The 21,444-nt window shown below is 38.2% G+C and overlaps 1 protein-coding gene across 6 annotated transcripts in view; it reads left to right on the forward strand.

The window, feature by feature from the left end:
* Nucleotides 1-21,444, forward strand: part of ASPH (aspartate beta-hydroxylase) — a 238,562-nt gene that overhangs the window by 71,049 nt on the left and 146,069 nt on the right. For 4 of the 6 annotated variants that reach the window (XM_036907524.2, XM_057498036.1, XM_057498037.1 and 1 more), the window contains 7 exons: nt 6,607-6,699; nt 9,578-9,652; nt 13,625-13,750; nt 16,390-16,422; nt 17,380-17,436; nt 17,929-17,979; nt 18,444-18,476. In XM_036907524.2, the coding sequence (XP_036763419.2) occupies nt 6,607-6,699; nt 9,578-9,652; nt 13,625-13,750; nt 16,390-16,422; nt 17,380-17,436; nt 17,929-17,979; nt 18,444-18,476 (468 nt within the window). The remainder of the gene's footprint in view (nt 1-6,606; nt 6,700-9,577; nt 9,653-13,624; nt 13,751-16,389; nt 16,423-17,379; nt 17,437-17,928; nt 17,980-18,443; nt 18,477-21,444) is intronic. The other 2 variants (XM_036907525.2, XM_036907530.2) reach the window with 2 other exon arrangements.

The raw sequence follows: 21,444 nt of genomic DNA on the forward strand, positions 1-21,444 counted from the left end.
GTATTTCAGAGTTAAGGGGACTAGGGAGAACTCATCCCAACCCTTGGTAACCAATAATTCTAGGCAGTCCAAGGAATATAAGATAATATTGGTAGGTGATGAATATTACCATTTAGTTACCAGATAAATTAGGTTTATCTTGTTAACTTTTTCCATGTTACCCTGGTTCTATCTGAAGATAGGTTTTGTTCTTAGGAAACTGGTGGATAAGTATTGTGTGGGCAACCAACATGGGTTATTCTCATGAAAGTCTTGTTTAGGTTAATCTGAACATGCAGTAACAATCTTCAGTGTCGTGTCCTTCCTCTATTTGCCTAAGGATAAAACATATGAACTAGATCTTTATTACTATTTTGGATATCCTTTTTACATAGAAGCCAGTTTGCATCAGTCTTGTAAGCCCTACAGAGCAGAAAGTCATCTATTTTCCTTTTCCTTGTTCTCATTTCATACCTCATCTGATTTCACTTTATGTATGTATGTATTTGTCACTGTATAGTAGCATCCATGCATCACAGAGGTCGTTTACTTCTTCCTTGCTTCAAACATGACTTCTCTTGTATCCAGAGATTAGAGGAAGACATACATAAAGCCTTTGTGTTATTTTGGATAATTATATAAATCCCCACATGCTGTGTCATATCTCTTTTCAATTTGTTGATTCCACAAATATTCTAAGTGTGTACATTGTACCAGGGGTTGTTCTAGGTGCTGGGGAGATGGGGCCAAGGTGGCCACAGGCCTGCAGGAAAATGCTGTGAAATAGACAAGGGCTTGAGGAAGGAAGGAAGTGGAGCTGTTGCTGGTGCTGCCCTGCCTGCTTTTCCCCTCTGCCTAGAATGCGCTCCCCTGTTGTGTGGCGGGCCACTTTCTGCTGCCCCAGCTGAGTCACCACGTCAGCACTCACCCTTTCACTGACCCTCCCAGGTGGTGGGGCCTTGAGCTCTCATGCTCATCACTGCTTCATTCCTGGACTTTGCTTTGCCCCCTGTGATTTATGTCCAGTATCTATCATACTGTTAATAACATCCATTCAGTGAGTGGTGAACATGTAAAACACATCATTTAAAATTTTTTCACATTTGTTTATACTGTTGAATAATATGAGAGAAGAGAAAAAAAATTTAGGGAAAACCCCCAGAAGTTTCTTCACTAGTGCAACATGTTTTAATCACTTGGAAGTTACCTGTGGCTGTGTTCATGTTGCAGAATCTATGTGTGCAGGTAGGTGGGTAAATTTGTTTCTTTAGAAGAAATAAAGGGAAAGAATTGATAGGAAAAAATGGATATTTGCCAGGTTTAAATCATCTCATTTAATTCTTAAAGCCTTCTGATGAAGTATTCTTTTACCCCCTTTCCATACTTGTCGAGACCAATTGTAGCAGCGGTCAATGTGCTCAAGATGGGATTCAAATGGAATTTAAAGGCAGCCCTCTTGGTTCATGTGCTTGAGCTCCTGCACACTACCTCATGTTGCAGGATGTTAAAGTGAGTCCATTCCATTCCAGGCTGTGGAGTCCCCTCATTGGTCCTGAAACCCAGACTCTTGGGAACTTTTCATATGGCTTAGCTCATTGGAGATTTATGTTATCCTGAAATCTGTCCACCCTGAGTCATGTGAAGATGCTTTGAACCCAGAGTGGCTCTTACTATATATATCACAGGGCAGCTCCTTTAGTCCCTGAAAGTCTCAGAATTTTAATAAGTTTTAGGGCTGCTGTTGGGATACCTACTAAGATCTGTATTCACTGATAGAACAAGTTTGAAACAACAACGAGGATTAGCATGGTCAATTAGTATGTGTGCCTTTTTGGTTAATTGATTTCCCAGACTATTTCTCAAGTTTCATGTACCTGTTAGGTTATTCTGGGGTACATTGACCTCTGTGGTCAGACTACTTGCCCTCGAAGCAGGAGCAGTTCTGAGTGCTTCTCTTTATGAGTAACAGCAGCTGGGGTCACCTGTATAGGTAAGATCAAGATTTGCATTAGTCTGCACACCACTGAATTTGTATACCAATGATTGATCATCTAATTTTTAAAAATAGCTTGTATGGACTAGGTGTGTGAAATCTAATGACGCATGATACTGCTTGTAATTCTTACTTTCCCAGATTTTGTTGAGAAAGTTTCAATTTAATTCTTAGTGAATCCTTCATTTTCACTTCCACGATCTGCTCTCCCAGGCCCTTCTGATCTCACCTGCCAGCCACATTGGCCACCTAGCTTTTCCTTGCTCTTAGCACCCTCCCTGCTGAGGAACTTTTGTACTTACTGATGCAAAGCTTTACCTGGAGAATTTTTTCCCCAGTGTGACTCACATGGCCATATCCCTGATTTCCTTTAGGAATCTGTTCAAATCTTACCAGGGAGTCCTTCATTCATTTATAGATGGCTCTGTTCTCTTTCTCTAAATGGCCTGGCACTCCTTGCCGCACATCTTCCCCATACCCTTTTCCCCTACTCTATGTCATGTTTCTTATTTTTTTAATTGCTCCCTCCCTATGGGAGGTAGGCATTTTGTGTGTTGGTTTTCTAGAGAACAGTGCCTTGCATTGGTAGGTGCTAAATATTTGTTGAATGAATGAATGCAATATGCCATTTGGTAAGTATTAACCTGCTACACATTTACAGGAAGAAAATACATTGATCTTTCCTATTATGGCCAGACATAGTTGTAAAAGTAAGCTAATACTGAGGTAGGGTAATTGTGTCAGTTAATCAAATTTGCTGTGAATGGTTGACTTAGAGTGCTTATTTTATTTACTTTTTATAATATCTCCCATTTTTAATCAGAATTGGGGGGAAGAATTATGTTTGTTAAATGCAACCATTTTTTTAAATTTCATAAGAACCAAAAACAAGGTATGCTTTAGAGAATTGATTGGTTTTCCAAATCATTAGGGTGTGTTGTGGTAGACTTACAACATTCATTCATTCAACCCTAGATAACTATTCTCAGTTAACGCTTATTCTGTTCCTGACAGTTTAGGAGTGGAAGTAGGTTCTGGTTTTGACTATTACAACTGAAAGAACTGCCAAGAGCTTCTAGGAAAAATTTCCTCAAGCTTAGTAAAGAAGCAGAGCGAGAGGTGGGCTGTTGCTCTGGACATTGTCTTTCTGGAAGAGGAGCTTGCAGCTGGAGGAGCCCGGAGTGCTGCCTGAGGATGAAGCCCCTGCTGAGATCATGCAGGTTGCCTCTATGCTGGTTGTGAAGTTAGATGATAAATTTCCTTCTCCTTCAAGTCAGTGACAGTTGGTGTTTAGTTATAATGTATCCCAGGAACATCAAAACTGATAACATTGATAACAATTCTTAATTTATTTCAGGGTTACATCCGAGCCATTTGTATCTCAATAAATCCAATTTGAAAACCTGTCCCTTGATTGTGAGTTGACCTGATGTGTATTTATTTTTCTTGTTTAATTCTATTTACTTTTACCTAAAATCTTAAGACATGGATTTACCACTGTTTTCTGAGGAACACTTATTCATGGACTAAAATGGATTTGGGTAGCAAAAAGTTTTTGAAACACCAGAATAAAAGCTTGTGTGGCTAATTCTTCCATGTGGATTATCAAAGCAATAAGAATTAGTGTGGAGTGTGTTTTTGTTAAAATTTAGAATGTTTGTAGGGTTTTAGGGAAGGAGATATTTTAATATGATCCTCAGTGTCTTTGAAATTTATAATATTGTTTATTTTGTTGCTGTTTTCACCTCCAGAAAATAGATGTGACCAGGTATCAATAAATGTACAATTCAGTTGCCACTTTGGACAAAACTGTTTTCTCTTGTTATGTGCTTTGGCCTTTTTCCCATTGTTTTTCATGTTTTACAATTTCAGTTTTAGTTGTCTCTAACTAGGAGACAACTCCTAGTTGATGTAGAAAAAGCTGACTGTGAGGGGCATTATATATCTGAATATTGGATAGTATTAGTAGTAGCTTCCAAACAATTTTAGTATTGAGATTTTTTTCCAAATGAAACTTTTCTCAAAATCCAGGAAGACTGGGATTTTCAGGCAGTTTAAATCTTTATTGTTTGGTGGGAAAATACTGCTTATTGAACCTATGGAGCACAGTTTGAAAACCTGCTACATAATGGGATTTGTGAAGAATTTTCCTGCAATTTTTCATCCAGCTACTTTTGAGATCCCAGGACAATGACAAAGTAGGACTGCCCCAGGCAAACAACACATGGTGCTACAATGGTGAGCGCAGATGTGAAATTCCTTGTAAATAATAATGGGCATGGATGCAAATTCTCTTCACCCCTTTATAGCTCTGAACCACTCTCGTGCAGCTGAGGATGCTTGGGGCTGCAGACAAATCTCTACAGCCACTTAAACTGGTAGAGTAGCCACACTCTTGTGGTGTCCAACCCTTCAGCAAGTGTTTATTGAGCATCTGCTGTGTGCCAGCTGTTTTCTGAGATGCTGAGAATGCAGATATTGCATGATTCTGAAGATTCTGAAGGTTTCCTCCTTTTATTCAGTAGAATGGATAGTTTCGTACCTGTCCCATTAGTAGTTGAGAGATGTAAGAATGGATGTTTTTTTTATTAAGGTATGATGAATATACACTCTTATGAAGGTTTCACATGAAAAAACAATGTGGTTACTACATTCACCCACACCATCAAGTCCCCACCCATACCCCAGTGCAGTCACTGTCCATCAGTGCAGCAAGTCACCAGAGATCCACTATTTCCCTTCTCTGTGATACACTGTTCTCCCTGTGATCCCCCACACCATGTGTACTAAACATAATACCCCTCAGTCCCCTTCTCCCTCCCTCCCCACCCGCCCCCCCACATCCCTCCCCTTTGGTAACCACTAGTTCATTCTTGGAGTCTGTGAGTCTGCTGCCATTTTGTTCCTTCAGTTTTGCTTCATTGTTATACTCCACAATGAGGGAAATCATTTGGCATTTGTCTTTCTCTGCCTGGCTTATTTCACTGAGCATAATGTCCTCCAGCTCCATCCATGTTGTTGCAAATGGTAGGATTTGTTTTCTTCTTATGACTGAATAATACTCCGTTGTGTATATATACCACATCTTCTTTATCCATTCATCTACTGATGGACACTTAGGTTGCTTCCATATTTTGGCTATTGTAAAAAGTGCTGCAATAAACATAGGGGTGCATCTGTCTTTTTGAATCTGAGAAGTTGTATTCTTTGGGTATATTCCAAGGAAAGAATGGATTCTTTAGATAGAAAAGAGCATGGGAGTTTTCAGCCCAGAATTTGGAATTTGAAATGTGATGTGTTTTAATAGTGTTCAATGATCTCTACTCTCTGCCTCTGAAATGCAAGTACATATCTGTGGGTATTTGTGTATGCACACTTTGGAATCTGTATTATAGTTAGATGTCACTTTATAGTTAGTTAAACACAAGTGTATGCATTGGTATTTGTCTTACTAGTGTTGGGTTTTTTTGTTATATAATAGTGTCAAAAATAACTAGAGGAAATACAAATGATGAGGTGGGCTCCTGTGGATCTCTGTCTCAGTGTCTTGAGGATTTGAGAGAGGAAGGTGGGAGAATGGTTTTGTCAATGAGAGAAAAAGGAAGGGATACAGAAAAGGGAATGATAAGGGAAAATATAAAGGATCAAAAAAGGAGTAAAGTACATTGAAGTGAGTATCTTCCAGATCACAATAGTTATGTATTTTGTGAGTTGTGTACAGCTTCTTAAAGAATAGAAGCAGCACCTCTGGATTCTTTCTTGACCGTTTTACTCCAGGCTGTTGAAATGCACACACACTTCCTTCAATTACAACTGTCCACACAGGATTCTCAGTGGGGTAGTGAGGAGCCCAGGATTTGGCAAATGGAATTGACAAACACTTGAATCTAGGTTAGCTTTCTAAATAGTTGAATTTAGTTGAGGATGTATTTTAATGTTCTACATATAAAATGTCAAAGAACTAGTATAATAGGTTTTAGACTGATGTTGACTTTAAGATAGCTTTCATGTTAATTTACCCTGATGTTTTATTTTCCTTAGACATAGAAAAAAACCTTTTTCTCATAACTTGTAGCTCTTACAGAATAATATGATTGCTTGTGTTACCTTTAGAGGATTGGGAATAGTTAGTGTGATTTCCTCTCATTTTTAACTGTAGTTTTCAAGAGGAACTAGTGGTCATATATAAACCAAAATAGGGTGTGTGTAGAAGTACCAGAAGGTTCAGGTGTATCTTAATTGCCTTATTGCTAAATTCAGTCCAAGACTTGGGAATTAATTAGTCACCTCTGAACACAAGAGCAGCTTGAACTTACACTGAACTTATTTTGCAAGTTCAGACATGACTTTTTATTTTAGAGACTCAAGGCCATTGAAACAATGATTTTGTTTTATTATTTTTTATGAAAGGTGAACTTAGGTAAAGAGATGTTAAAGGCCCATGTGAAGTTAAAGAGCAAACTATTTTTCTAATTCAGTTTTTAAGCATATCAACCTTTTCATGTAGTATAAAGTCTTGGAAACTCTGAAGTACTTGCACTATTGATGAAGTGTTAGAAATATTATTTTTCCTGGTTTAATATGTCAAGAAGAAAAGAAAAAAACTTAAGTTAACTTTGTGAATAAAAATGCAGGCCTTAAAGAAAGATCTGCTTCAAAGCCAGCAGTGCCACCAGAAGAGGATGGGCCATACCCCTGGCTGGAGGACCGGGCCCCCGAGGGGACGGGTAAGCTTTCCTTACTTCTGACTGGATGTGCCTCAGCGTATCCCAGTTTGCAGTTGCCAGAATCATGTTTTACCAACATAGTTGGCTTCATGGTGCTTACAGAATAATTAAATACTTTTTTCTTCTCATTTTAGACATTTTACAGTAAACTTGATTTTTTTAATCTAGTAAAAGTATACACAGGATAATTTTAATTTTTGAGATCAATAATTAAAGGCACAGGTTGCTCCTTTCCTTAGATCACACAGTTAGGAATATCGTGAACTAAATAACTGCGTTTCTTGATTCCAGTTCCTGGACGACTTAGTACCATGATACATTGAAAATAAAGTTAGACACTTACTGTACACTAGTTTTGTCATCGTTTGTCGCACTATTTAAGAGAGTAGGTGTACTGGGTTCCCAATATTTGCGATATGGGAGTCTCCTTTCTACATCAAAAGTTTTCCCAGACCCCCATGTGATTATCTGTGGAGCCATTTTAATAGCCACATAAATTCATAGATCAAGTATCTCAGTCACTCAAGGGCCTGTGACCCAAAAGGATGAAAACTGCTGAAATATTTAATAAATTGGTAAATGAAATTTGAATCATTACTATTTAAAATTATTCTGTGATATTTATTACAAAGTGCTATTTCTACACATTTTTCATTTACTCATTTATTCTCAAAAATTTGGTTTCATCTGCCACCTACTGGAAGTGTTAGGTATAACATGACACATTCACTGGCAACAGATTAAGTACTGGGTCCTAATGTTATTTTTTGGCTGACTTCATCACTGTGTACTGATGAATATATTTGATTTTCCTTCCTTCCTTTTAATCAGTATGTTGCTCTTACTTTTTTAATTTGTTCAAATCATATTCCCCAGAGAATTTACTGTCTCCCTCCCGTCTTGGAGAACCACTATAATCATACCATGGCACCAGAACAAGATGATTTTTTTAAAAATAATTTAAATGTGTGTTTGTATTTAGCACTACAGACTTTATAAGCTTTACTAAAATTTCCTTTACTAAATGAATATACAAATTTTACTAAATTAATTTATAATTAAGAAATCATCTTTTTCAAAGCTAGTACTACTCTGAAATGTGGTTTTTGCTTCTACTTTACTCTTTAAAAATTTTTGTTAACATTACTTTTTACATATTACTGATAATTTGTCTTCCTGAATCCATCAGTTTATTATAAACTCATATCCTTTTAAACTTCTAGGCAGTATTTGGTTTAGTTAGTTGCCTTCTCAACCTTCCTCTTACCTTCGTCTTTAGTTTCTCTTCTCTGACTTACCCACCTATTCTATAAACACAGGTACATGCCTCTCATTAAAATCCAGTAAAATAGAACCCCTCTTGACCCCTGCAGTTCTTTCTCTCTGCCTTCCAGCCCCTCTTCTTGTTGTACTATACAGACTTTTGCTTTTTTTGCCCTGTTTTCCACTCATTCTTTAACTCTCATTAATTAGCCTGGCTTCTGCCTCTAGCCACCCTCCCTGGGGGCAAGGAGGAGCAACACAGACCCATGGAAAGATAACAGCATGGTGCACATACCAAGTTCATATGGTATGTGCACCAGTGCTGGTAGCAGATGATTCTGGAGAAGCATTTGAGGGCTGGATAGTGGCAGCCTTCTGTTCCCAGGGGCTTAGGTTTTTATTTGTTCAGGCAAAATAAGCCATTACAGAGTAAAACAAAGGATCAGAGCACCACCCTCCACTTCTAGCTACTTACACTATACTTAGTAGGTGGAGTTGTCTGCAGTTGTAAAACTGGGAACCTAGTTTAGATGCTATCCTGGGCATTGCAAAAGGTGATGAGGGAAGAATTGAGATTGGCAGGCTTCTCTGTAATTATATGAGAATATACTTCAAAATGGCTCGTGGAATATAAACATCTGTATAAACAGAAGGTACTTTCTGGCTTTATAAATGGTTTTGTATGGTTAAGATTCTTCAACATTTTTCCTACTTGAACTCAATTTAACTTACTCTGCTTTTGTCATTGAAGATTAGCTTGTCAATATAATGATGTCATTGGCATTATTTCTGAATAATGAATGTGACAGCGTTCATGATTCTAAGTCTAGTGTTACTTCTATTTACTGAACATAGATGAGGTTTATTAGAAAACATATAATAGTGTCAATGTAATTATAGCTTCTTGTTTGTTGTGCCACGGTGCAATAAACCTGATGATCCGATGAACACCATAGTGCTGGTGGGATGTCATCAGTGATGTTCACTTTGGTAATTTACATCTATTTGACTGGGTCTGATTGGTAAGTAGGTTCTCCAAAGTGGAAAGGATTGTCAGTTATCATGTAAGGTCTTCTACTCACACTTCCTGACAACTTCTAGGAGTGATCAGCCAACGCTCACACCAGCCAGGGGATCTTTTCTACTCTCAGGGAAGACAGTGGGTTGACCATAACTCTAGTGTATCTTGATCTTGTCTTCCATATTTTATTTCCCTGTAGTCCCCTTTCTGAAATCTTTGTCCTTTCCATTTTCTTTATTCTATCTTTAGTATGAATTTTGTTAATTATAAACTACAGTAATTTTGCTCCAAGTGAGGTTTGTTGTTTTTGTAAAAGAGAAATCTGAACCCAAATTAGTTTCTTTTTAAAAAGTCTTGTGGAAAAGTCTTTTAAACATTTATATCTGCTGTCAAAATCTGCTTTTAAATATATATCTGCTGGCAAACATCCACCAAATTTGCCAACATAGGAAAAAGTGGTAAACTGTTGTGAAAAGACAGCATAGTTGATTAGTCAAATATATTTAGTTGAAAGTTATACAGGGATGCCGTATTTCATGTTCTACATCAATGTCTAGATTTTGTCTACTTAGTTATGTTTTGTAATTATTTTAGGACCACAGAATATCGAAGATGATGTACAAGAACAAATTCATTCCCTTCTCCATGACACAGTATACGCAGAACATGGTATGAATTAAAATCCATTTTTTACTGCATTACTAAAATAATGGTTAATTACAAACAAAAAATACTTACACATTATTTTACAATTTAAATAACTGAGGGGCTTTTTATAAAGTCCTTAGAGGTCAAGTGTTTCTTGCAGTAGCTCTAAGCTCTAGACTAATTTAGCACTAGACTAATTTTATTTTATGTCAATTTACTGTTGAGGAACTTATTGTATACATCTAATAAAGGAAAGGTAGGAATAAATGAGAATAAAGAAACCAAGACCAATGACACATCAAGAACAGATGGCAAGAACAGGCAGGAGGAAAATAGAGCACAGCCAAGCGAGCAGCAGTGGGCGCTCTGGTCACCCACAAACTTCATGGCATGCCTGGGTGGTCGCCAAGGCGAAAAAGAAGAAACTTATGTAGGTCATATTACCAGAGAGGAAGTAAACATGCTGTTTACTTACAGAATGTAAAGCACTTTCCCAGCTCTTACAATAAAAATGTTCTTATGTGAAATTATGTACAGAGAATATTAAATGATACTTTAGACACCAATGTTTTAAGATTTTATAAGACTATTTCCTGACATATCCCCTGACAAGAGCAGAGAGTATAACCCCAAAATGTAACTCACAAAGGGTTTTTGAAGGAGGCAGAACAGATGGTATCCTGGTACTCCTAATGATTTGGTGTGAGCTGGAAGTAGTGCTAAAGGAAGAAACATGTCTCTTAAGAGCAAACAATCCTCTATCACTTAAATTGGGCTTTAGCAAGCCCACTAAGCTGTCTTTTTCAGTTTTCATTGTTTGGGGATTAAGGGTAAAGCATCCTATCTAGCTCCATCTGTGCTTGGCTTTGGGGACCAGCTTTGACTGAGTTGGAGGTCTTTACCATCAGCTGCCAGGGGTCTAGGAGCCTGGTCCTTTCACAACCAGTTCTTCCCAGATGGGAAGGCTCCTTTGCCTGCACGTGTATCTGTGTGCCTGTATGAGCAAGTGCAGACTTTCCCTTCGTCTTCTTTTTGTTTTTCTTTTAACTTTAATCTAACTAGAGATGATGCAGTCTACATGAGTCATTTCTGTATGATAAGCTAAGTGTTGTGGTGTGAAACACCAGTGCTCTTGAGGCTGGCAGAGGCCCCTGGAGGAAATGACATTTTGATTTAGTAGCTGAAGGGCAGAGTTCTGCCAGGCAGATGTGACTGGTGGAGTGTTTTAAGCAAAGGGCAGGGAGTGTGTGGCAGTCCAGAGGCAAAAAGGATCAGAAGGTAGTTCAAGGCGCCTGGCATGGGGAGTATGTAGGTAGAGGGGTGATGGAAAGATATTTTCACTTGCTTCTCAGAGTATTTGAGGCCTTTGGAGGGTGTAAGAAGGGTTGTGCAGCCTAGAAGCAGAGTTGAAGGGTGTGTGCTGCAGGCAGGTCAGATGGGAGATAGGATCCCCAAGTGAGTCAAGGTGGTGGCCAAGCTAAATGCAGCCAAAGGTGGGGAGGCAGGACAGTGGGAAGACACAGACATATTGGTGGGTGCAGTAGTAAGCTGGATAGAAGAGGGAAGAATCAAGTCTAGCTTCTGTTTCTCACCATAAACCTTCATTTTGTACCTGTTCTCTTCATTATCAAGACTTTCTTCTTAGAAAATCATATTGGTCATGGCTTTAAATATTTGTATTGCTTCTGAATGTATGTCTGCAGCCCTGATCTCATAAGCTCCTGGTTTATCCAACTGCATAGCTAACTCTATTTGCATGTTTTATGGGTATCTCAGACTAAAGTATACCTAAAACAGAATTCTTGACTTTTCTTCATCTCACAGCTTTCCCTGACACAGTTTTTTTCTCTCTTTCTCTTATTTCAGTCTTTTATATTTTGGGTAATGTCTCCCTGTCCCTGTAGTTGCCTAAGTCAGAAACCTGGGAGTTTTCCTTGATTTCTCTTCTGTCTTCATATGTAGTCTGTCAGCAGGTCTTGTTGGCATTGCCTCCAGCATGTATCGTGACTGTGCAGCATGCCAGTGTTACCTTCCCCTCTTGGCAGGACCCCTGCAGTAGTGTCCAGCTAGGGTCTGTGATTAATGTGACCTCACCCATGGTGCCTTATCTGAGCCCAGTCTCCTTCCCTCAGTCACTTTTCTGTAGCCCAGCTGGCTTCTCTTTCCCTTGTCGTTGCCAAGCCTATCCCTGCCCCGGGGCCTTTGCACTTAGACCGTGGGCTGGTGTGTGTGTGTGTGTGTGCCAGTCTCCATGTCCCATTAGACCAAACATGCCTCCCTGACCATCATCTCTAAAGCAGCCTCTCTGTCCCCGTCATTCTGTATTCCACTGTGGGAGTCCGGTCTTGCAGCAGCCAGTTATTAGTTAGGTGGCTTTAGCAAAGGTACTCAAGCTCCTCATCCTTCAAAGTGGGATAACAGTACCTACTTTGTAGGACTGGTGTAATGGCTGTCGAGGACTTGGCAATGCCTCCAGTGTACTAAGCTCTCAGGAAAACTGTTTGTTCCATACCAGGCTGTCACTGGCTGAGCAGTGGAGACTCACAGATAGTGCACAACTTTTGGCTGGTTTCCCTCCTGAAAACAGGGACTTTCCATTCAGTAGTGATGGCTGAGAGAGCTAGTCCTGTTTCTGTAAAAAACAGTTGCACTGTAGACTATGAGAGTACAGGAAAAGGATTAAGGTAAGAAGAAAAAGAGTCATAAAGTTAGTGACAGCAATTAGAACTAGCATTGGTTTGCTGAGAAGCAGAAAATCTGAACTGAGAAGAAACAACATAGCAGACTGATGAGAAGACAGAGAACAAATTAGTAGTGATGTAAATGGCCCAAATAATTCAGTAACACCTAAGAGCACCAGGATGCCCTGCTAGAGTAAGTAAATAAGTGAGGGAACTAAGTAAACTAAATAATGTAACTCTTGCATTTGGGGTGGGAGCTCAGTAGCAGTAGCAATAGTTAATGTTCTTATCACTGTGATGATGTTGATAAAAGTAATACACAACAATAACAGTAACACCAAAGACTTAGTATGGGCCAGGCATTTTTGTAAGTACTTTAATCCTCACAGTGATGCTGTGAGTAGGAACTATTATTACTTCCTTTTATGGCAGAGAAATCTTGCACACAGAGTAGTTAGGTAACTTGCCCAGAGTCACACAGCTGGTGTGGAAGAACCAAAATCTGGAGCCATACATTTCGGACTACACCCTCCTAACCACTGTGCTGCAGAATCCAGCTGAGTCCAGTTCCCCTGATTTCTTTGGTTAGAGTGTTCTCTACAGGACATGCTCTGCTTGGAGCCATGTTACTCTTGGGGGAATTGTTTCCACCACAGTGACAATCTAAACCATACTGCAATGGAAAAATGTAACATGTCCAACATCTACACAAAGGAAGCAGAACAGTTCAGTCTGTGTTGAAAGTTAGTCTCAGAAGAGAAAACAGGCACCTTTGCCTCCTTAAAGGGTACACCTAGCAACCTTTAGAGCAAAGTATAATACAGGTGACCTAACAGGTGGATTAGATTGGTGGCTGGCTGATGTTTGTAGTATAACATTTGTATAGCATTAAGATTATCCCTTCGAATTTTATGTCAGTTTTCAGTACAAGGTCATGTGGTAACCCTTTCTCTGATATACTGGTAATTGAAGAGGCAAATACGTTAATAATTATGAATTCATTTATTTATTAAATATGTATTGAGCACTTCCTGTGGCTAGGCATGGGCTTGGTGCTGGGCGTACATGGTGAACAAAAACCTGAGGTCCCTGTCCTTGGTAAGTTCTTGTTCCGGTGAGAGGCCTGTCCCTCAGGTGGGCTGGAGCTCCCGGGTGGGCAGCAGCACGTGCAGCAGCCCAGAGAGGGGCAGGGAGCACCCAGCAGCAGGAGAGGGTATGTGGCTGCCCTTCAGAAAGGATGACGTCCCGTTGGCGGCCACCTGTGGGCCCTTGTCCTAGACCTGGGTCACTGTGTCCATCATGGTTGTTCAAGCAGAAGACCTGCACGAAGAAGAGGATGGGCCAGTGAAGGACCGACACCCGGAAGATGGCGAGCTCTTTGCAGGTCATGATGTGGATGACGGATCTGAGCCCCAGGGAACTGAAACATTTCATGAAGGTACAGTACATATTTCAGCCTCAGGATAAAATGTCATAGGGAGTTTGTAATTGTGATCATCTTAAACACCTTTAAAACCAGTTTTTAACTTTTGTGAAAAGTAAGTAAAATAATTAAGCACATTACTTTTATTGTCCTCTTCTTCCTGGAGTAACATGTATTAAAGGGAGTTCACACAACTGATGAAATATTTCACTTGATGATCTATCACAGACTCTTCTAACAGACATTATCTGGGCTGCAGGCCATAGTTTGCTGGCATCTGCTTTGTATCAGTATTTTAAATCAAATGCTGGTTTTTAAAATATCATTTGAGTAGTTTACCTTGGATCATGTGGGATAGTCAAGATAGAGTTGTAGTTACTGTTGATTGACATAAAGAAGTAATTTCTGTGATGATGAAACTTTTTATTCATATATTTTGTGCTCTGCTTTAATGTAAGACTACCTTGATTATTTGAAGCCCATTTTTAAGTACACGTGTTTTGTTGTCATGGTGTTTATTCTTTGCTCTTTTCTTAAAGTGGTCCTTTAAGACTTTAAGGAGTTCTTAAATGATTTTTGAGCCGCAAGTTTTACACTCTGATTGACTTACATCATTTTGTTTAAAATATAGAACTATAAAATGGTATAGTTTTATACTTAAAGTGAATACTCATGACATAACATTTATTTATGATGGATGTTTGATTTCTAAAGAGTAGTAAAACCAGCTTATGATAGGGAAAAATTGATGGCACCAACATACCGTTAGCCATGTTGCACATTGTACCAACCATACAATCGTCAGAGTCTGTCATTCAGTTGCTTTAGGACCCATGCAATAAAGTGATACCACAAGCCACAAAGCCAGGGTTCCAGGGTTAGCTAAGCCTAAATTGCATTCAGAGAGGAACACAGAACTGAAACAGGCAGTAGATAAATCCACAGCACTAGGAAGGGTGGGAAGATCTAGAGCCATAGGGTCATGGATTCAGAGAGAGAACTTCTTAATGAACAAGGTCCACTAAAGTGGACTGATATCTCTACAAACAGTTTTCAATTATGGTTGCAATTATCATCACTTAGAAAGCTTTTAAAAGAGTATCTGTAACCCACCCCTAGACAAAGCAAATCAGAATGTTTGGGGTAAGGGATCCCCATAATGGATAATTGCAAAAGCTCCCTAGATGATGTTAAAATGCAGCCAGGGTGGAGCAAAAGCGTGGCTATGCAGTTTGTTTTTTCATGTGCCTCACCTCACATCCTACTCTGTGTATGAACCAGGTTAAGGCTTGGACATCTGTGCACATAGCCAGTGGGAATCAGGCAGAGCACTAGAGGACTTGTCCAGGTGAAAACTGAGTGGAGAGGTAGCCTCTACACAGTACAGTTGGTTAATGCTTGCAAGGACTTTTTTTAAAGCAGTAAAGTAATGAAAAAATAAAGGTTATCTACTCCTCACAATATTTAATATATTGGAAATTACTTTGAAAGCAGGCAGCTCCTAATTTATGAATGAATGTATTTACAAAAGCTTATATTCATACCTGTTGAGAGCAGGAAATGCACTCTTCCTAGAAATAATGTTAGAAGTGATGGCTTGGTTTCCATAACAACCTGTAGAATTGTATTAATGCATAATTTTCTGTGAAAGATGTAAACTCAAAATGCTTTTGGTATATGCTTTCAACTACAATGCACATTGAAAATAGGCATTTATAAACAAGCTTTAGCATTTTAGACGTTTAGTTAGCATGTATGTCATGATTTCTATGGGGAAAAGTGTTTCTAATTTCTGAATAGGGATGCTGATAAAATGATGTCCATATTTGCCTGGTACCTCTTGCTCCCTCCCATCTTCTGCTAAGATAGCTCAGGAAGATTGACAGTAGCTCAGAATTTTGGTATCTTAGATGCTGCTTATACAACAGATTTCAGTTAAGATGCTCAAATAATCCAGAACATAAGGAATTTGATATTCTTGAGGTTAGGAATTATAGATTGGAGTAAGAAAAAACACTTACAAAAAAGTTCATGAATCAAGGAGCTTTATTTTCTGACCTAATCTTTAATTAGGACATAGGTTCAGTTTAAACTTAAAAGTTGCTTATTTAAAGTTTTCAGAAATTAAAAATATGTCCACTTCATTTAGCTGTCAGAGTAACAAGGATTACTTGAGTGGCAAGGATCCTGTGGTGGTAGCAGTTTCTGTCAGGGGTATGTGGGTTACGTCACCAACACAGTTACCCTTCAGCTCCCCAGACTTAGAAAGTCTCCTCTGTTCTTCCTGTGTGTTCCCATCTGTAGAGTGTACTTTTGCTTTAGAATGCGGAACACCATAGTGGCTTGTAAAGTAAACTAGAAATCAGCCCCTTTCCTGGATCCAGTCTTTGTAACTGGTACTCCATCTAAGTCATGCTCTCTTTAGCCCAGGTTATGGTGTTCGTAAATCAGATAAAAGAATGTGTGAGACATTCCTAAGTGTGGTTCTAATGAAAGGTAAAGTGTTTAGCAGACATTTGATGTTTTCATGTTTTAATGGTTATTTGCTTTCAAAAAATCAGTGATAAGCATACATTCAGAATATACTTACACAGTATATATACATACCATTTTATGAAAGTAGTAATATTGATATATTGCTATTTTTTTTTCAGAAACTGAAGATAGTTACCCTGTAGAAGAGACTGGTGAGATTTTAATTTAATGCTGCCCTTTTTCCATTAGAATGAGTCTTTTCCTGTAAAAACATGATGAGTGAGAAAACATTACCTGTGATTATTTTATTAATAATAAAATATTATCTGTGATTGTTTTATTAATGATATGTTTTCTAATATACTAAACATATATAATATATAGTTAGTAATTGTTATTTTATGTATAAAATATACTTGTATATGCTACATACTATAACATTTATCCCTATGGATAAATTCCCAGAGTGGGATTACTAGGTCAAAGATAGAGTTGAATTGCATATTTTGTAGTCTTAAATTACAAAGTCAGTGAAAGGTGAAAATTTTATATTGTCTGTCGCATGTCACGCATCCCCAGAAGATACGGCCACTCTGCAGGTGGACACGTCATCTTTTAGTAAGCCTGTATTGTTGGCCAGTTTTTCTTCCATTGTTGAATAGATCCTCTTCCTTTGCTTGAGTCCCATGTGATACTGGCTGACAGTTAGGACCTGTGTCATCTCAACACTGTATTATATATGTAAATGCTAGAATTGTATTGCAGTCTGGGAGTTTTCAGGTATTGAGACCAAGTGAAGGCCTGGGAAATGTGTGCATCCTTGTTCAGGCTTACTCTGTAGCAGGTGATTGCTGAGTGGATGGAAGTGGCTCATCTGTCTCTCTCTGTTTTATTCTTGTTTTGCTGAATACAGTTGAATTCACATAAGCTAAATGAGAATATAGTTCTTTGTGATTTGATATAAATCCATTGATAATGGGGATTTATTTATCTTTGTATTTGGTATTTAGCACAGGTAGTATCTGTTTCATTAGTGAATGTGAGTTGAGCATGATTTTATTTTACATTTCTATCATTGCTAGGAATTATGCTTTTCCTATTTTGAATATCAAGTGTAATCCTTCTTATTTGAGACATATTTGCAATTTCCTAATTATTTCCTAACTTAGCTTCACAGGCCTATAATCAGGATGTGGAAGAGATGGTGTATGAGCAGGAGAGTCCAGGTTTGTGACACATGTTTCTGTTTGAGTCAGTAGCCAAGGCTGTTTTAACCCAGGGTCAGTGACATGTTCTGACTCAACACAGAGTATTCTTTAGAATGCTCATAATGATTTTTGATTGCCTAGGTATTTATAGACATTGCTGAATATAGTTTAATATTGCATAGAAAAAATGAGGGAAAATTGAGATGTATTTTTTAAACCACCATTGGGGTTTTGGTCTTTGTAGATGAGATAATTGCAAGAATGTTTGGAAATGAAGGAGGCTGTCTGACATGTAGTATCAGACTGGGTGTAAATCCTAGTTCTGCTCCTTTCTATCTTTGAGACTTAGCAAATTATGGATCTTTATTCCACTGACATTTTATTAAATGATAATATTTTACATGGTTGTGAAGATTAAAATTGATTTGTAAATGTTGCAGAGTGCTGTTTCCTAGTAATGTGTTTAATTTTTTCATGTTTGGCTAAAGTGTATATTTTTTTTCCTCTTAGATTCCATTGAACCAGTAGCAGATGATGATGAAAGAATGAACCATGTGGCAGGTATAAGTGGATATTTTCTTTAGATCTTAAATATTACTTAATACTTTTTGTTGCAATGATATGTTAACACGGCAATTTTTCTTTGACTGTAGTAGTCAAAGAAGTAATTGTAACACACTCAATACAAGACTTTTTTGCTTTGTAACGAAATTAGATTATTAAAAGAATGTAAGACTGTCATATTTTGCTTCATCTACTACCAGCTCCACAATGAGACAGGATATTAATTTCTAATGCCGCTTTTGCATATCTTGCTCTATGCCAGTTTGAGGAGTTTTTATGGAAATAATCTACCGGCCTTTTCCTCTAGCTGTTTTGGGCAGAGGCATTTCTCATGGCTGTGCAGACATTACTATTGAAAGGAATGGAATTCTGTATTTGAGATTAAATTGTATTATTTAGCTGAGCAGTTACACAGAATGACTCATTTACCATTTATTTTGGTTTTATTCTCTTTTTTGCAGATGACATAACATACCAAGACTATAATGAACAAGGTTTGCAAATGCTTCTTAACCTTATACCTGCCTACTTGTTTTAAAATATACTCATAGTTTGACTGTATAGAGAATAATATTTAAGCTGCCAATAGCATAACTTAAAACATCCAAATGAATTGTAATTTTTAAGGAATTTACTGAGGGAGATGGTTTATCTAGTCCAATGGTTCCATCATTACCTAAATGATTTCTTAAACTCTTTGCAGGTTGCCTTAGGAGACATTTGAAACTTATTCAAGAAAATATCTCATTATTTTATAGCCATAGCCTTCTTTTGACTAAAATATGTCTTGTGCTTAGAAAACTACTTCAGTCAAAGTTTATTCGAACTGCTTCTACAGATTAATCCCATTCGTTAAAATAAAGATGATTGATCTGCCAGCCTGGAGAAAGGTACAGAAGAATTTCTATCCAGGCTTAAAGGCAGTGTAGGGAAAAGGGTTCTAGCACTTAGGTGGCGTGAGTGGTACTAGATTCAGATTTAGAAAATTATAGCCTCTTTTTTGCCCAAGGACTTCTTGTGCTGTTCTATTAAACTCCATGAAGTAGATTGTGTTTTCACTATGTCCTAAATGAGAGAAATATGGGTCAGAATATGTAAATAATTTGTAAATTTGTATAAATTCATATGACTAAGAAATGATAGAGTCAGTGGTGTATCCTTTTTATTCAATATATTCAAAGATGACTGTAGAAGGAAAGAAGTCAGTTGGGTGTAATTTTGTGTGTGGAACAAGAAGGATGAAGAAATGCACAGCACTTGAGTCAGATACGGAAGACTTTCTAAATGGTTTGCTAGATGCTTGAAGACTTGACATTCAAGTATTAGTAATACAGAGTTCCTCTTCCCCAGAAATTTATAGTCTTATGGTAGTTGACAAATCTCAACAGAAGAAAATTAGGAATGGCTATGTATAGACCTTATAGGCTAGTTTATTAAGCATTTATATTTTAGATTTGAGACCCTACCAAGATCACCATCCCCAGTGGCTATTTCCAGTGGGATATGGATGATGCCATTGGAAGAACCCTGGATTCTATCTCTAGGGATTAATATTTCTTATAAGAAATTGATTACCTTGGCCATTAAGATTGCATTCAGATTTTCTTTTCATTTGAATTTTAAGGAGAAAATAAGAAATTAGAAATTAAAAGTTGCATGAAGAGGTGGGATTTGGGAGATTTCTAATTTCTGTTAGTCATAGTATTTTTCTAAATATGTTGGAAAGCACATGTTTGGAATGCAATATTCAGACTAGATCTAGAGAACTTTAAAATCAAGCTTGAAGGAAGTGTCAAATTAGATACTATGCTAAAAATGATGTTGTAAAGGTAAATGTATTTTCATAGGCAGACTATCATAATAAATATAAATTAAAATATTAAATGTTAACCAAGAGTAATAATTACGATCTAAGGGATCAAGATTTGGTATGATCCTTTGGATTACCATTCTATAGAACATGAACTTTTTCAAATAAAACAGTTCTAAGAGAACAGAGGATTATTCACTATGTGCTAAAAGGATACTTTGTAGAATTCAGGAGTCACATTAGGGAAGCCACGTGACTGTATATAAGTGAAGCTGTAAATAAAATGAAAACCCACTTTTCAGTGGGAGAAAGGAATATATTCTATATTAAATTCCCCATGTGGCTTACTAAAGGAACCACCTTTCCACATAAACAATATCCTAGAAATCATCAAACCTCATTTGGGTATACCTGGGACATGACAGTGCTATCTTACTATATAATTGATTTATTTATTCATGTACTGAGTACATATTAAATATCTTGTATCCAAAACGTAGGATATTGGAGCAGTTCTAGTGAAGACTGCACATGTGGTCCATATTCCCATGGATCTTATATTTTAACAGGGGTAGAAATTACACAAATAATTTCAATGTAGTATTCAACTACATTTGTGCTAAGTGCTAATGAGAACGAGTATATAGTAAAGTGTAGAGCAAGAGTATATAGTAAAGAGACCTTACCTGGTTTGTGGACTAGAGAAGGCTTTCCTGAAGTTTGAGCTGAAGATTAGAACAACTGATGGGGCCAGGGGAAAGGTGGCTGGATCGTAGTGTGAGGCCTCTGAGGTAGGCAGGTGTGTCTGCAGTGCTGAGCAGGAGGAGAGATGTGGGATGAGACTGTGAAATGCCAGGTTGGAAGGAGGCCTGTAGGCATGTCAAGGATGTTCGTCTTCACCTTAGAGCATTGTTGAAGGCACTACAAAGTCAGATCTGTGTGTTCTAATGGCTGATTGGCCTAACATGTAGCAAATAATCTGGAGAGAGACAAGAGTAGATTTGGGGAGACCAGTTAGGTTACCGCAGTCATCCATACCTCATCGTGCCCTGATCCCACCTCTGCCAAGTGAGTAGTCGGAGATCAGTTTCAAGAAAGGGATGTTCCTCTGTGGGTCCACCAAGGACCCATTCTGTCTAGTGCAACACCGGCCTCGCCGGTGACCTTGGCAAGAATTGTTTTCACTGGACAGAGATTAAAGTAGTTTAAAGCAAGGTGGTGGCAGTGAAGGTGCAGGTAAGTAGGCCAAGCTGAGAAATACAAGAAGGTAAAACTGACAGGCCTTCATGTGTGGGTATAGCAGGGAAGAGAGAGCTGGGTGTTGAGAACCTCGTCCCCAGAGCTAGATTATGCACTTGATGGATGGTGGCTCTGTTTTCCTAAGACAGGAAGATAAGGCAAGACTGGAAAACAGGAGCTGGGGGTGGAGGTCATGAGTCCAGTCTGTACATGTTGACAGTGCTTGTAAAACATCCAAGGGGAGCTGTCGAATAAGCCAGTTGATGGTGTGTGACTCTCAGAAGAGAGGTATGATTTGGGGCTCTGAGTTTGAGAATCAGTATGTCATGGTGACTGAAGCCAAGGCCAAGGGGTAGAGTGGGAAGAGACATGGGTCTGTGGCTACACTTCGATGAAACCCAACTTTTAAGGCC

The sequence above is a fragment of the Manis pentadactyla genome, chromosome 3, assembly GCF_030020395.1.
Source record: "Manis pentadactyla isolate mManPen7 chromosome 3, mManPen7.hap1, whole genome shotgun sequence".
NCBI lineage: Eukaryota > Metazoa > Chordata > Mammalia > Pholidota > Manidae > Manis > Manis pentadactyla.